This window comes from Cygnus olor, chromosome 9, assembly GCF_009769625.2.
Source record: "Cygnus olor isolate bCygOlo1 chromosome 9, bCygOlo1.pri.v2, whole genome shotgun sequence".
In the NCBI taxonomy this organism is placed as follows: domain Eukaryota; kingdom Metazoa; phylum Chordata; class Aves; order Anseriformes; family Anatidae; genus Cygnus; species Cygnus olor.
In genome coordinates, this window is record NC_049177.1 from 6,921,367 (window position 1) to 6,938,162 (window position 16,796).

Here is a 16,796-nt window from a genome sequence, read left to right on the forward strand (position 1 = left end):
TCCCAGTGACAGAATTATAAGAAGCTTTTTTTCCCCCATGTCATTTACATTTTATTGATGCTAACAGGTTATTATCTTTTGAAGCTCAACCGTACATCATGCAAGAGCTGTGCAAATAAAGATGAATCATTTCTGAGTAGGGGAAAGGCTTTTTATAGAACATCCCTACATGAAAATGACTTCTTAGATAAAATGTAGCTACACGCATGCTTTCAATTTCCAAATTGGACAAAAATCAGATTTAATTTCCAAAAAGTGTTCTCCTCCTAGATACAACATGGATAAATGATTCTGTTAGGAAAGATAAATCAGAGCATTGCTGGGTATATACATAGGGTGCTTGTTTTGGGGAAACAAGTTCTGTATGCACAGGAACTTACATTTTGAATTTCTACACAAGTGCACGTGTGAATATCATTAACAAAGGACATGAAGGACTTTTCCTTTGATACCTCAGTGTGATGCACATGTAGCATAACTGTCCGAGGTAAATCATGGGTCTCTGCCCCAGGTATAGAGAAAGCAGCACTCATATCTACAAAGTGAAATACCATCTCTTGGATGGGAAACTAGATCTGAGACAATTAAGAGAACAGCCTGAGTGGCAGAGAAAGATATTGCTCAAAACCCTTTTTTTTTTTTTTTTTTAAAGTTACCATGATAAATTACTGTGGCACTTTCTAACCACATCATACATAAAAGTAATACAATTTTCCAATATTACAGTTCCTTCATTCTTGAAGACGAGAACAGGTCTACTTTCTTGAGTTAGAATTCAAAGAGCCAGATTATCAGCTGGTATCAAATGCTGATTATACTCTCTACAGAAATTACAGTTGTCTGTCCCAGAACTTACAATTGGATATTTCTCCCTACTCACCATTTCTGTCGATGGCAAAAGGAACATCTGTTGTGACAATTTCATAATTGCAGATCTGGCTGTACTGTGGAGAACAGTCTTCGTCCATGGCTTCTACCTGCAGTATGCTATCATAGATCTTTCCCTCTGTCACGGTGGCCTTATACACACTCTCCTTGAAAGCTGGTGAAAACTCATTGACATCCTTTACCTGGATATGGACCACTGCCCTAGAATAGGTAAATAATCAAAGAGAAAAATCAGTTTAGCATGACTTTAAGTAAGAACATATTATTAACAGTTTGTTTTCATAACAATTGATAAGACTAACAAAAAATATCTAGAAAACCACGTCAACATCTGCTAAAATGAAATATTTTTGAATTTCTGTTTAATTTACCCAATTTAATATCTTAACTGGCACTAGAAAAAAATGTGTTAGAAAGTGAAAAAAGAAGTGGATTACAGTACTATTAAACATTCATTAAAAATGGTCAGTTTGTGAACACTTCAATATTAAATAAGCCTTTTACCTTCTGCTGATTATAATTACCTAATGCCTTAATTAGCTACAATATTTGCAATTTGCCTTCTAAAGGAAAGAGTAGTGTCAGTATTCATAACCGAAATGTTTCATAGCCTTTAGAGACAAATTATTCAACACAACCCATGCACTGGTGTAGGCCTGAGCTTCCCTGGTAAAACTCAAGATCCTCATTTACATACAAATCTAAGGATTGGATCCTTGCTGTTGGCACCTCTCATTAAGATAATAACCATGACACATTATCAATATGTGCATTGTGGTAAACCTTTGAGGGTCAAAAATAAGAGATCTTCTGTGTTAATGTGCAAACTCTAAAGGCCTTCCATTGAAAGAGTCTAATACCTGGTTGGATAGGCAGAATAGGAGAGGGACAGAGAAATGAAGGGACATTCTAGATCAATGGCAAAGCCAGGAATAAATACTGGGACTCAAACAGCATAGTTTAGTGTGTGGTTTACTACACAAACCAGAGAAAATGTAAAAATGGCTGGTCCCAGTGGCACAGATTTCATTTTGGCCACAATTAGACTAAAATATTCCAAGTCTAACACTTTCTAGCTTGTTACTGACATGTGAGGGAAAAACACCATAAAATTTAATAACATGAAAGAGAAACTGTTTCTGAGACTTGAAGTTTATTTGATTTTGCAGACTTCCTTCTAGATGTGTACTCTTTTAAAATACCATAAAAGAGTTTGGAATGCATAATAAAACTAATTAATTTTTTTAATTGTCATGTGTCCTGGATGAACAAAAGGAAGAACTATTACTATTAATCATTTATTTAAGTGGCTCTTAGCAAAATGAACAATCTGTATAGCAGTTTTACATCTATATGTGATTTATTTTTATCTTTAGTGACAAATGGTCTGGAGCTTGGTTTCATGAATTGGAGGGGGAAAAGGGTACTGTCTTACTTAAGGTTATGAAACAAATTGGCTCCACAGTAAAAAGTGCCACCTATTAACCTTGAATACCCTCTCTTCCAGGGGATTTGAATTCCTCTGGGACTTGCTGTTCAAAAGCTGAGGTCAGAAACACACTGTGCAAAGGCAACACTGCTGTAGATTATACACATACTAAACAACGGGCAATTTCCCTTTTCTTACCATTTGAAATGAGATGAACTGAGAGAAAACCTATTTAGAATTTGTAAGTATCAATTAAAACCTAGCTTCCACATCCTATATGAACTGTTTAGTCGACATATTTAATGTGAAAGCAAGAATGGAAAAATATACAAAAACTTCTCCACTTGAACAGTGATCCTATTAAAAAGTTCAGCTGGAACCAATGCAGAATGGGTCAAACTGTAAGAGGCAAAAAAAAGAAAAATATTTTCTAAAAGGAAATAGGAAAAAAGAAGTGTATGAACTATTGCAATAATGAATCATTTTGATTCACTTTCTTTCTACCTGACTACAATACAAATTGAAAGGGCCCTTTAATCTGATCTGTACTGCAGAGCAAATGCATGACAAACAAACAAACAAAAAACAACTCATTTTCACCCACTTGTGAGATTTCTTCCAGTTTGTTCCACTTGGTCCTGATCCACAATCATAGGCCTGTATGATGAACGTGTATTCCTTCTGCAGTTCACAGTCAATAGGATTTTTTGCTCGAAGACGACCTTCTCCAGATGTCTTGTTTAGCACGACAGCCTCAAAGGGCATTTCTTGTCCATGGATTTTAAAAGCACAGATCTCACCTGTGAGAAATAAATAATAATAACAGAAATATTAAAATATTGTAATATAAATATAAAAATAGTATAAAACAATCACAACAATCATAATCTCATGCATTAGAGTAACACTGGAGATACTAGCATTCATTTGTATCTCATGCACTGATGGGGTAGTATGGACTCAGGTATCAGTTTATAATGTATCTAAAAGGGATGGTGGCCATGTTACTTCTGGACTATTATGATTAGTGCAGCTCTGGTCATGTCCTTTCCCCTTCCTCTGTCATTACAAAATGGTTTTTTAAAGCCCTACAGACCATTCCCTAGATACGGCACCAAGCTAAATTTTTAGCTATATTAAGAAGAATGTATTTACTTAAAAGTAAATTTTAGAGGAGGTATTTTCTAACTACCGTCACTCCTTCCTTGAGACACTTGAGCTGGCAGGTGGTAGCAGATGTTCAGATTCTTGCAGTTTAGCTCCCAACAGTGAAAAAATTAATGATGCAGAACACAGGCACGTTCAAAATACATCTTGCTCTATTTACACACATATATCATCTTTGAAACAGAAGTAGTAAAAAGAACACAGACAAGTGTCCCTTTTGGACACTGCAGTCACCCGCCCACATTCACATACCCATACATGAATGCGTTTTTGTCAGCAACTCACTCTGCCTCCAAACTGCCTCCTAATATAATAGATCCATAGCTTCTCTCAGAGGAATACTGTGTAACAAAATAGATGATGTAGCAAGGACTAAAAATTTGATCTGGACACAAAAGAGAACATAAAAAAATGACAAAATATATCTCAAAGGGAAAAAAAATATACAACAGTTTCTGGTGATGCTTTTATTTTTTCACCCTTCATATTGATGGCAAGAATATGCATGCTGAATTCATTTTTAGCCACTCCAGAATCCAACTTTAAAAATGAAGCATTTATACAAAGACCAATGTGGCTAAAATATTTTTATGACACATTAAACACATGCTCTTTTATGAGCAAGTCAGTCTCGGGACATGCATTATAGATTCAAAGCTGTCTCCCACTCATGTAATCCTTTTCCATTTATTTCCAATTTACAGTTGCAGCCTTTTGGAAATCTCATTGCCAATCATATTTGAGTCAACTGCCAAATTCTAAATTAACCCTGAATCTGTGACCTCTAATGCAAGCCTAACTCCTTTCTCTCTTTTTGTATTAGAATATGTTGTTTGTTTTTGGAGAAGAGGTTGTCCTGTGACTTTATGAAAGTGCTGGAGTTCACAATTCCTATTAAGCCTGAGAATGAAAAAAATGGGATGGATATGTGTGTGTTTGTGTTTTTTGGGGCACAAAGGTGGGGGTGGGAATTAGGTACATCTGAAGTATGAATACAGTCCTTAAGAATATTCCCTCAACTACCACTGCACAGGTTTCCCTTGATTATGATGGGAGCTAAAGCTGAGCTCAGCTCTATACACTGACATTTAGGCAGATGAATCCCCCACTTAACACTTGTAATCAATCCTGTGACTGTCTTTACAGGATCAGCACATAGTTGTTTTACTAATTATGAGGCACTGGGAAAACACATCAAATATTTGCTTGAACGTTTGCTTGCTCCAGCCCCTCACTCAAATGGCATGAAAGCGCTGTGTGGTACATCAAGGTAGATGAAGGATGTGCTCTTTTCCAAGCTCTTTGTAGCTCATCCTCAATGAGCCCAAATATTTGAGCTATAGAAAAAAGAATGAATTTTATCCTGAGAATCAGACTCCGAAAAAGACTGAGTTTGCATCTCCATAAAAGGAAGCTTCGTGATAGTTATGAACTGTTTCATAGGAAACAAAGCACTAAGAGGAGGCTGAAGTGAAGCAGTTTGTATAGCTTTTATCATGAGCACTGGTCACATTGTCACACATCTCTAAAAAAAAAAATAAAAAAATCCTAATTTCCCTGCAACTTCAAACTGAAACATTCATCTAAAATGATACTGTAAGATTTCAGTTTTATTTTAATACAAAAATAACTGTGTATGTGAAGTTTAACAGAAAATTTTTATTTGTTGTGTTCTGTAATAGCGGCTTTTATAATTTCTTAATAACGGTTTTCCACAGACGCACAATCCGTCAACAGAAATCCTCACTTCAGTGTTCTGTGTTTATTATTTTATTGATCCACGGCTTGATTGTAAACAATACAGCCTTTGCCGACATCCAAGCCTACTGTTCTTAAAGCCAGAAATAGCTCCAGGCAGAAAAAAAAAAAGTAATCTCACCCTTAGTCTAAATGTTTATCATTTTTTTCCTTTCCAAACGTAGAGGGCTGATGCAAAGCAATCAGAGAAGCAGGACCCTAATTAGTTCTCAGCAAATATTTTGGAAGTCTCTATAAAACATTCCTATGCTAGATACTCCAGCTTTATATATAACTCTAATTTTGTCTTTTCTGCTTACATTTGCCAAAGTTAAAAATAATGACAGCTGCATGGATACACAGAAATATTTGTAAACACACTGCAAAAAAATTCTTATACTTCAAGATTTTGGTTACAGCAACCAACTGATGTGAAAATAATAGCATATGATTTTAAAAGCTAGGTAAGAATTTTCAGAACAAGGGTTCTACTACTGTTTCCAAATAAATGAGTTAATGTTGTTGAAGACTGAAAATGTATAGTAATAGTAATGATTCTAAAAAGGTGGGTTGATGAAATGACTATTGAAAATGGAAACAGAATTGCATCAGCTGTAACAAAGAAAATTAAATGAAGTCTATCTTTACACTATGAGACTAATGCACACAGATATACGGAACTACTGCTAGGCATTATAAATATTCTCTTTAAAATAAAACACTATTTTTCATTATAAAATGGAGCCAGTTTTATTTTTAAACCCAGTTGAACTAACCCCATTCCTACCTTGATGCCTGTAAGAAATGTGCCAAGCTTGTGTTATTTACTGGGTTCTTAGATACCTACTGTTAAGTATCTTGTTCAAGGATAAGGACATATACTCTGTCTTATTTAAGCTCATTATTTAAGCTGCCTTCTCCACCTGCCTTCTTTGTCATGAATTAGAGTGCACATAGAGACAGTATCTTCCTCACAATAGACAATGCAGAAAAAATATTAAGTTTTGTCTTTCATTTCATTTGAATGGGTTTGGGAATAGGTGCATATTGGATTTGTTAATCCAAGCAGTGGTGGCAGTGAGTTGATAAATAGGTGTAAGTTGATATACCAAATTCATGAAATCCTACAGCAGTTGTATCCAGGGTAAAGGGAAAGTATTTCTACTCCCAGTGCCAGGAGTTACGTCCTGAGGGTTTTCTGTTAGTTTCCTATAAAATCTCCTTGTTGCAGGGTTTAACTTTACTAGGAGTTGCTTCATTTCAATAAGCATTTTAATTCAATTCTGGACATAGTATTTTTCTCTTCATATCATTTGGACTATTAATAGCCATAAACACTACAAATTTTGAAGCCTATATGATTTTGAGAGCTCTGCTAGAGATTCATAGGTTATTACCAAAGAAATATTAATCATATAATTTCTTCTGTAACAATTATACTAGCCTGAAAAAGCTATTGACAATTTATCATTACTGACACATAACCAACAAATTTTTGCAGCATTTCAAAATTCCTAATGACAATGTTTCCTATTCAGCAACATTCACATAGCAGATTTAATAATTATAAGCCTTAATCAAAAAATTGTATTATGAATTACTGCATTTTATATGAAAAACAAAACTCTCTATGCTTTCAAAGAAATAAAAAGCAAAAATGTTACTCCTTTAACAACTACACAAAATTATTGATTTGAGCTCAATTTCAGAAGTTAGGAAGAAAAAAATTGCACATTATTTTGCGTTTCACAGCAATCTTTGCTTTTTCTTCAACTTTCATTACACCAAGAATGCAAAAGACTTGCCATCAAAAGCTGGGATCCCTCATATTTGATCATTTTGACCAATAGTTTTTAAAAAGCAACAGTTGTATGTGAATCGGTAATTACAAAATGTTTATGTTTCATTAACTCCAACCAGAGTTCTTTGCATGTTCTATCCTCTCTAGTGGCCTTTTGATTGCTTATGGAGTAGAGCGTACATAACTGTGTTCAGGGTATGTGTGTGAGTGTACACACGCATATTTGCTCCCCCCATTAACTTCCAAACCATTTGCTAATTTCAACTAAATTTTAAAAAGATGAGTTTCCCACAAGATAAGTTTCCCACAACCACTATAAAATTGTGCAGCTGCACAATACAGAGATACTACAGAAGTAGTGTAAGGATGACAAAGAGGTCACATCTCACTAGACAGCAAACAGCCCACAGCAAGACCTTATAAAAGCCCAACAACAAAAAAAGCTTCAGTTCTATTTTGTACCTTTTTGATAGCAATAAATCAAAAATGAGGCACAAAGCTGAAGGAAACCAGGCTTCATTAGTTCACTGCTGACAAAATGACTCATTAATATTCATATCCTGTTCTGATGTTATTACTCTCTAGACTTTTATTATATTTCTACATGTAATTTCCTCAGATGCACAAATCAGCATAGCTGATCATTTATTTAGAATTAGGGATGTGGTTTTATACATGTTAAATTAAGCATGGTCTCCCTGAAAAATCCCAAAGTGCCTAAGACTCAAACCAATATATCACACACAAATCCTCTCGCAACTTAGAAGAGACGAATACTGTTAGATGTACCTCAAGTTTCAATTGGAAGACCAGAGACAGGAATAGGCACTTGGTATCCATGACCAAAACATCACTGCAAGCTCTGAAGACTTGCGTACAAACAACGGTAACTCTGTCTCTTCCATATGTGTGTCCTTCAAGAACTTGATTTAGCTACATGGCACCAACATGTTGTAATAGAGGTATCTGAAAACCACCAGTAATATATCCGTTTGGTGTACAACTAAGCCTCCAAAAATTTTATAAAACGTGTATAAATTTGCTTTTGGATATGACTCTTCTCTTGCTATAACTAAAGGTTTAAAACGACTTCATTGGACAATCATCAACAGCATGAAATTCAACAAAGGAAAATGCCTGGTGCTGCATTTGGGACAGAGTAATGGCAGACACAGATACAGACCGGGAGACGTGCGGCTGGAAAGCAGCTCTGCAGAAAGGGATCTGGGGATGCTGCTTACCGCAGGCTCAACATGAGCCAGCAGCGTGCCCTCGTAGCCAAGAGCCCAAAATGCATTTTGGCGTGTACTAAACACAGCACAGCCGGCTGGTCAGCAGAGGTGACTTTGCTGCTATATTTAGGATCGGTGCGGCCTCACCGTGAATATCGTGGGCAGTTCTGGGCTCCACAACATCAAAGGGATGTCGAGGCTCTTGAGAGCATCCAGAGGAGGGCAGCAGAGCTGGCAGGAGGGCAGGAGGACACGGCTCCGGGCTGTAGGTGAGGAGGCTGAGGGGCAGCCTTGCTGCTCTCTCAGCTCCCTGAGGAGGGGAGGCAGAGTATGGCCCAGAGGATGGCCCAGAGCTGCACCAGGGGAGGCTTGGGCTGGACACGGGGAAATCCCTTCACCATGAAGGCAACCAGACACTGGGACAGGCTTCCCAGAGAGGTGCTTGGTGCCCCAGGCCTGTCGGTGTTGGAGAGGTGCTGGGATGGCGCCAGCACTGACAGGCGTCAGCTTCTGGGGAGCCCTGCGGTGGTCAGGCAGGTCGCTGGTGGGCTGGCTGGGTCCCTTCCAACCAAACTGTTCTGTTCTATGGTATTTTACTCTTAAATCAATAAAATTAAAGTAATATTAATCTGAATCAAATTTGATTTTTTAACCCTTTACATGTGTTCTCTCCACATAGAGATGCACATCCAATGTTCTTTGAACACTGATCATCACAAATCTCTGTTGGCAGTTGGAAGGAGATCTGCAAATAAGCAATGCACTTGGGACCGCTTTTCAATTCAATGTCTGTTTTCTCAGAAATGCAATATGGATACAGTACATGCAGTTGATGCTTTGTTGTTGTAGTTGTTGTTTTGTTTTGTTTTCCAGTAAGTTTGACTAGGGGTTGCTGTTTCCTTTTTCTTGTTGTTTTTGTTTTTAATCCAGCCTCGCAGGATAACAACTGTACACAAGTTTCTCTGCTGGAATCCTGCGAATACCTCCTGCAGTGCACAGCTGCCGACCTTTTGAGTGTCTCAATGCCACTGGCGAGGTTTACTGCTTTGACAAGTTTTTCTATGATAAGCTGTAGCTACTGTTTAAATAATTATGGAACACAGAAGGTTGGATTTTGAGGGAAGAATGGTGAAATAATGCAAAGTAATAGAGATGTAAAGTATCTTTAAGGATAGATAAATGCATTATTAAGGCAGTAACTACTGTACATGCTTTTCCAGCTCATTGAAGTCAATCCTATTAAATACATACTGAAATACTAAAATCCAGGAAGCCATACTGAAATCATAAGCAGAGGGAGGTGCTGATATTCTAATAAAATACAAAAAATATTACTTCTTCCTATCTAGTTTTACAGGCAGCAAGCTCCACAAAGCAAGAACATAAATCCACTGCTACCCTTCCTATTCTATTCCTATGGATTTGAGATTGGAAAATGGAGGAAACTGCACTTGTACTTCAGGTGATTCATTATTGCCATAAGCCCACTCCTAACGAACCAGTCTCATTCTGCTGATGCATGGACCAGTCCCTCAAGATAAAAAGACAGTCCTGCAGGTAGCATATAATCACAGCCATATCTGAGTTTCTTTCTGCCTCCATGATAATCTTCCCAGGGAACTCACTTAGGCCAGGAAGGCACTCAGCACCTGGAAAACCTACTATACAAGTTCGTTTAATGAAGCTTGTTTAAAAAGTGTAATTTTTATGGAATTGCTCTGATTATAGCGAGACATACAACCATAATGCTCTGCAGGAAATCAGACCACCACTGCTTAGAGGCATAACATGTCAAGTTGTACACTCAAATCTGCACAAGAGATCCTTGAACTCCAGCTTAAATGATGGAGAACTGATAAATGCCTATGTGAAGCCTGCAATAAACAGTCAGCTGGGTCAGAAAACATAACAAGGAGATAAAGGTTCGTACAAATAAAAATGTGCTTAATTAACTTATGCAGTTCTCCAACAACCTCTACTCTAAAGCATAGAAACATAACACATTGTTATTCATTCCTGCCATCAATCAACACATATCAAATTAACATTCTATTATAAGCAACCTCAAATATTTCTTTTATTTTCTTTTTGAAATCTGCTGGAATAAACACAGGAAGAAAGCAATACCAAAACAACAATGCCAAAAAGTATACTACTACAGTCAATATATAGAGTTCTATGCCCACCTGTAAATGAAAAGCTTTTTAAGCAGATGTTTTATGCTTGCAAGTATCCCATGGATTCAGCAGTGCATTCAAGTATCACACAGACATTCAACACACAAACAGCTGTCCAGTTTAGTTAGAATGCTGTAAGGCAGAGCATGGTCTCTTTAACAGTTACACAATCATTACTGAAAAATATTTGCCTTGCCGCTTTTTAGAACACCACATTAAAATGTATTACATGAAAAATAATCCTGCAACCATATAGTTAAACCTGTAAAAAAGCACATTAAATAAAAGGAACTTTATTGTACAGGAGTGAAGGGAAGTGTAATTCTCAGTTCCCAGTTGGGTCATTTTCTGAACTACTTTTTCACGTGTGTCAATGACAATCGTATATACATGTACTGGTCATTTTTGTCTTCACACAAACTACCTGAATTATTTGATTTGTGTTCACTTTCAGCTGCAGTGTTTGCAACTGTGATTGCAGATTTCCTGTTTCCATACCAGAAGTCTGCCACAGTGGAAACATCACTTTGCTTCAGACCGTCATCTTTCATTAAACACAGAAGCCCCAATGCTACCTCTGCCCTAATTCCACATCTGTGTCTGAAAAATGGATCATGAAACTATTTCATCTCTAGATTACTGAGGTCTACATTGAGAAAAACAAGAGACAACTGGCACAGTGAGGCACTGACCCGTTTTACTGTATGCATCCTTTGAAAAGGATGAACCTATTTTTATAACAGAGACGTAGAAGACTTCATGCATGAGATTAAAGTTTATTACAATACTAGCAAAGTAGCAAATGATGTATAATGAGACTAGAATTTAAAATTAAATAAAGACCAAGAATTAGCAATGTTGGCTATTAAATTTGTACTGCTTACAGAATTCCTACAGCATGATAGGCAAACCCAACAAAAATATTTCCTCAGCAGGATATATGCACCAACATGACCTGCTAGCTTCAGCTCCCTTGTGAGATATACAGAGACAAATAAGAAAACTAACAGCAACATGTTACACTTGGATTAGAAAATCAGCTGTTTAGTCTATTGAGGACTCAGCGGACTGATGGAAAAGCTTATTTTTTAATTAAAGCATTTTCCCTGGGGCCCTATATCAAGGCAGACAATTTCTGAGATAAAGAAGCTTGGAAAATGTTGTATCAATTAAAATTATTCTTACGTATAATTTAAAATGTATTATTTGGGGGTATAGTTGGCTAATTCAAAGTGCACAGTGGGTTCTCAGTTCATTTTTCTGCTTATTTGTACTCACAGACATCACTCAGCTTTAACTTGAGATTTTGTAACAGGAGCTTTGAACAGACTGGGACATAACATAAGCAGTGGACTCAACCACGCCAGTCAGTGGAGAGGCAAGTATGAGGAACTAGGGCACTCCTGCAAAAAATTCAACACCATAATTCCAAATATGCAGACAAAACCAGTAATGACTATCACTAGATTTCTTGCACTCAAAATACACATGACCTTGTAAACACCTCGGTACCTGGGAACAAAATAGGAGTAATTTCTTCACCCTCTGCCTCAAATCAGTGTCCAAATAAGCTGTCCACAGCAAACTGAAGCTCACATACACTCAGGAATGACTAAAAACGGACTGAATTCAATTGAAGGATCCTAATGGAACAATGAATGCTGTAGACACACATTTCAGTTTCATCTCCACATCAAAATATTCTTTATTATTGGTTTCTTTAAATCACTTACAATCTTTGTTTCTTTGGCATAATTTGCATCTCTAAGAGTTAAGACTCTCTGGTAGTTTTGAGAAGTATGAATTCAATTATAGAAGTAACTTTGCAGAGACAACTCTTTAAATATTTTACAATAGGAACTCCCAACAATGTCTCTGTATCTGTTTTTTGAGCAAATTAGATACCACATTTAAAAAAAAAAAAAAAAGGCAACCTGAAAATGGAGAGCTGCAGTAAAAAAGGAACCTGGGTCTTAACAATTAGGTACAAATTTTACACTGGTTTCAATGGCAATAGGCAATCCCTTCCTGAGTGCTGGTAAAATCCATAGCTGTTAACGGCTAAATTATCCTTACTTAGGGGAGGTAGAATACATTTTGTGGTACTAGAAATGAACACAGTTCTCACAGTTACAGATGATTTTTTGAAAAATCTTTAAAATTAAAAAAAGAAAAGAAAAGAAAAATCTTGCTGAGAGAACAGATTATCTTTCTACTAAATCTGTATTCCATCCCCAGTTTCATTTTGGAAAGTAAAGACCAAATCTTATTTTTTATGCTTTAGGATCTATGACTGAACTTTCATTGCAATTTAATGTTTAATTTCAAATTAATGGAATGAAGGATGCAACTATTAAAACCCAACATGTGCAATATAAAGCAATAAAGATGTAATGCCATGAACGTTGCACAAGAATAAAGCATTTCAGCAATTTAAAAAGTGCAAATAAATATCTATATAGTCTCTATCTAACTGCTGCTCAATAAGTAAAGAAACAAATTGTATTTGCAGTTTCTGAAGTAAATTATAATTTAAATTTGAGTATTTCTGACAGGAAATTCAAACAAAATATTTTATCAAGATGTGAAGTTAATTCAAAGCCATTTTTGTGGTTCACATGACACTAGTGGTATTTGCGCTTACACCATCACAACTGGACAAACAGAATCTGCATGGCTGATGCAGTACTACATTGTGAAAGCTTAGCCAACCACTCACTCTAGCCCTGGGTAGCATATGCTGTGTTGACATAGCTTTTGGAACAGGCATTTAGAGACTTGGATTTTGGGGTGACAAAGGTTTTCTGGAAGGAGGGGGTTGACTAACTGTTTGTCAGGCATCTGCTGAAAGCAGCTGCTCTGTTACCTCTGTTATTTACCAAACAGTTGCAGAGGAAGTTGTACACCAAAGCTTTCTGGAGTAGAGCATCATTTCTATGTGCTACTGAAGTGGGCTCCCTGAGGAGGACAAGAGCGACTGCGCTTGTATTTCATCAACTGAGGGCAAGCCAAGGCCACCTCAGTCCTTTGTCCTTAAGGATCAGCAAGCATCTCTGTGTTTTCAGCTTCTCAAAGTTCAAAAAGAGGGATAGCCATCACAATCAGCTTTTAAGTAAGATGAAGCTGGAGAGAAGTTTTTTCCTTGTCTTTCTGTGTGGGAAAACACAGACCACAGGACAATGGCTTTTGAGATTACTTAGTATATTCAATGTTCATGAAGAGATACTTCTGAGTCAAGGTAAAAGAAACATTAAGAAACTGAAGAGATCAGACAAATAAATGAGGAGCTCAATATTGTATACTCAGTATTACTCTTCCCTGCCCTGCCACCCCACAAAACTGCATACAAGATCAGGAAGTATCACTCAGCAATAACTACCTATTAAAAACCATGTTTTAAATAAAGGTATGTATCTTGAATTACACAGGCTACAGAGTCAAAAGACTTTGCAAAGTGCCCTATACAATAACTTGAAATACTCTTTAAATGCCATTTTTTGAGGAAATTTTGAATTGAGTTAAATGTAAGATTAAATGAACCCTCCCTCATATGTATATCCAGTAATTCTCTAACATGTAACTTCTCTAATCTGACAATTGGGTACTTTTTCTGAGCCATGAAAATACCTATGTATTTGAAATTTCTGATGTAACTTAAAAGCTGGTATTTTCACTTCATGAATATGTGCAAAGTTGTCTTCTAGAAAGGATTAATGATGACAGTGTTATCTGTACTGGACTGTTTTGTTTACTCAAAAGTCCTGTCTGCTTGCTCTCCCAACACAAATAGATGCTTACAGTTCCTTCTCCTATTAGCCCTGCAGCACATAACCAAAATTGAGTGAACTGGATCATAGTCTTTGCACATAATTAAATGACGTGCTTACCAGAAGTCTGATTTTCTGGATATATTGAGTAAATGCTGATACTCTGGACTTCATGGGAACTGCAGCTGGTTGCAGAGCCTAAAGACCAAACCATCTGTCATAGCTGTACTTGTGCAAAATAACACGACTGCCCTTAAAAATATAAGGGCACAGTCTGAAGGCAGTGGGATCAAACAATTGTTGGTGAGAGCCTTAGGAACATTTACTCCCAGAAAATCCAGGAATGAAAGTGTTATAAAGCATTTTGCCTCTGTAATACTGGGCTGTGTTTATAGAAATAACAGTAAAAGAATACAATTCGTTTGCAAACTGAGTACTTAAGAAAGTAACAGAACAGAAAGAGACAAACCATGCACTTCTTAAAGGACTCAAAGTTGTTGTTCCCTTAGTACAAAGCTCTGTTTGCGATTAAGCACTTTTAGCAAAATAGGGACTAAGACAGTTTTCTCACAGGTTAAACTGCTGTTCCTGTAGGACATCTGTACCTGGTCTCACTCCCCCAGTGACCTCTGTCCCTTAAGAGCCTCTCTAAGATCCTTCTACCAACATTAAGAGACCGAGAAATCAAGATAAAAAAATACAACATGGTCTGATACCTTACAGCAAAGGAAGAAACCTAGTAATTAAGTAATACAAGGAAACAGCCATACTAGTGCCAAGGCTTCTGTCTATAGGACAGAGATACACACACAGGGGCCAACTGCACAAAGCCTAGCAAACACCTGGGAACAACTTGAATTCAGGACCAAAAATTGCCCGCTCGCACACCCACGTTTTCCTGGCTGTTTTATGGGGCTCTGGGTATGGCCCTTTCCTGCGGACAACAGGGAGCCCAAAGAAGGGTGTCTCTCTCTCAAGCAGGTAAATTTCATCTCAATGAAGCTCTTTAAATATTCCAAAATGCAGCAACAGTAATGTTGTGGTAAAGGAAAAGTAACCAGCCTCAACTGGCAAAAGAACCAACTACAACCCTCGTCATCCTCCCAGTGTCATTACATAAATAGAACATTGACTGTCCAAATTACTTATTACCCAGATACTATGATAGCTCACTTAGCAGATCATGACTACTTAAGTAGTCATTTGTAAGGAGATATGTAGCCAAGTAACCTTGCAGAATTTGGAATATTGTAGGACTGATAAATGAGATGATAATTAAAGGAAAGTTATTGAAGCACTCATTTTTGACAAGCTGTGATTTTCAAATTATCAAGTATGTCAACTTTTCCATCTATAAACCATATTCTGTAAATTGCATAAAAAGCTTCCCAGCTGTGGCACTGGTACAAGGTTGTGTGACAGTATCTCAAAGCAATCCATTTTTGACACATTTCAGGTAATGCAGCAGCTCCATCTCCTCTTCACTAGAATTCTGGGGAACTCTCAGAAGTGTGTGTGTGTGCGCGCGCATGGCAGAGAGGAGGGGGAAACTACTAGTAATTAATAAAACCACTACCATCAACAAAAATCCTAGTTTAAAACCAGATGAACCAGTAGTAGTTGCTCATCAACATCAGGTAGGTCACCGACACCGAGGAATAGCTAAAATAGTGATTAAATACGTTCCAGGTTTAGTAGGTCTTTTGAAAGAATTTCTTATGGTTTACTTCTCACAGTGGAATAAATATGTAATTACCCCCCATGACACTCTCCTTTTTTTTTAGGGGGGCACATGGTGAAGGGATAAGAGGTTTTTCCTTGACAACTCAACTTCAGAATATTATTTAAATCAAAATATGTTGTTGCTTGTGCAACTCTCAGCTTCACATCCAGGTACAGGGCAATCTGGTAATAGAACTAAAAATTTCTTTTTTGGTTTTAATGATGAAAGAAATATCTCACTTATATCAGTTTATTCATATTTTGCCCCCCTGACCTCAGAAAGCTGTTCTCTATTTTTATAGCTGTAAAAGAAAGAAATAAGCACAATAAACCCCAGTAACAGGTGCAAGTGATGCATTTTGAGTGAAAATCTCAGAGTATTAATACCTTTTTTTTTTTTAACATGAGCAACACACCCACATTGTTTAAATAGTACATATACATAATAAGCTTACAAAATTCTGCAAGAGTCTTGCTGTGTAAATTCACCGGAGGCTTCAAAAAGATGATTCAAGTTATTTTTTACCACTAATCAATCAGTAGTATGTTGACCTATAAGTCAAAGACAAACACACATGAACACAACCATCCTGTTGGCCATAACAGAGGCCTATACAGATATTTTTACACAGTAATCACACTTTCTCCCCCTGAAGAGGAGGAGAAGCTATCCTCTTAGCTTGAAAATAAAAGTAAAATGCCTTCATAGAAAATATAATATTAAAACAGAACCACAGCATTACTTTGATATGGGCTTGGAAAAGATCTTTGACAGACTGGGCTATCTGTGAAGAAACAAGACATCACATTTGTTTTTTTTGTCTTGGTTGAAGAGGTAAAATACAACCTCCCTGACTGCCCCCACCCCAGGAGAAG

The 16,796-nt window shown here is 37.0% G+C and overlaps 1 protein-coding gene across 4 annotated transcripts in view; it reads right to left on the reverse strand.

Annotated features, from left to right (window-relative positions):
• The window catches only part of CLSTN2 (calsyntenin 2), a 463,158-nt gene that overhangs the window by 83,320 nt on the left and 363,042 nt on the right, over positions 1 to 16,796 (reverse strand). For 3 of the 4 annotated variants that reach the window (XM_040568122.1, XM_040568120.1, XM_040568118.1), the window contains 2 exons: positions 2,922 to 3,117; positions 881 to 1,089 (listed from right to left, as the gene is read on the reverse strand). In XM_040568122.1, the coding sequence (XP_040424056.1) occupies positions 881 to 1,089; positions 2,922 to 3,082 (370 nt within the window). In that variant the 5' untranslated portion in view covers positions 3,083 to 3,117. Of the gene's footprint in view, positions 1 to 880; positions 1,090 to 2,921; positions 3,118 to 3,736; positions 3,759 to 16,796 lie in introns of those variants that run through there. The other variant, XM_040568121.1, reaches the window with a different exon arrangement.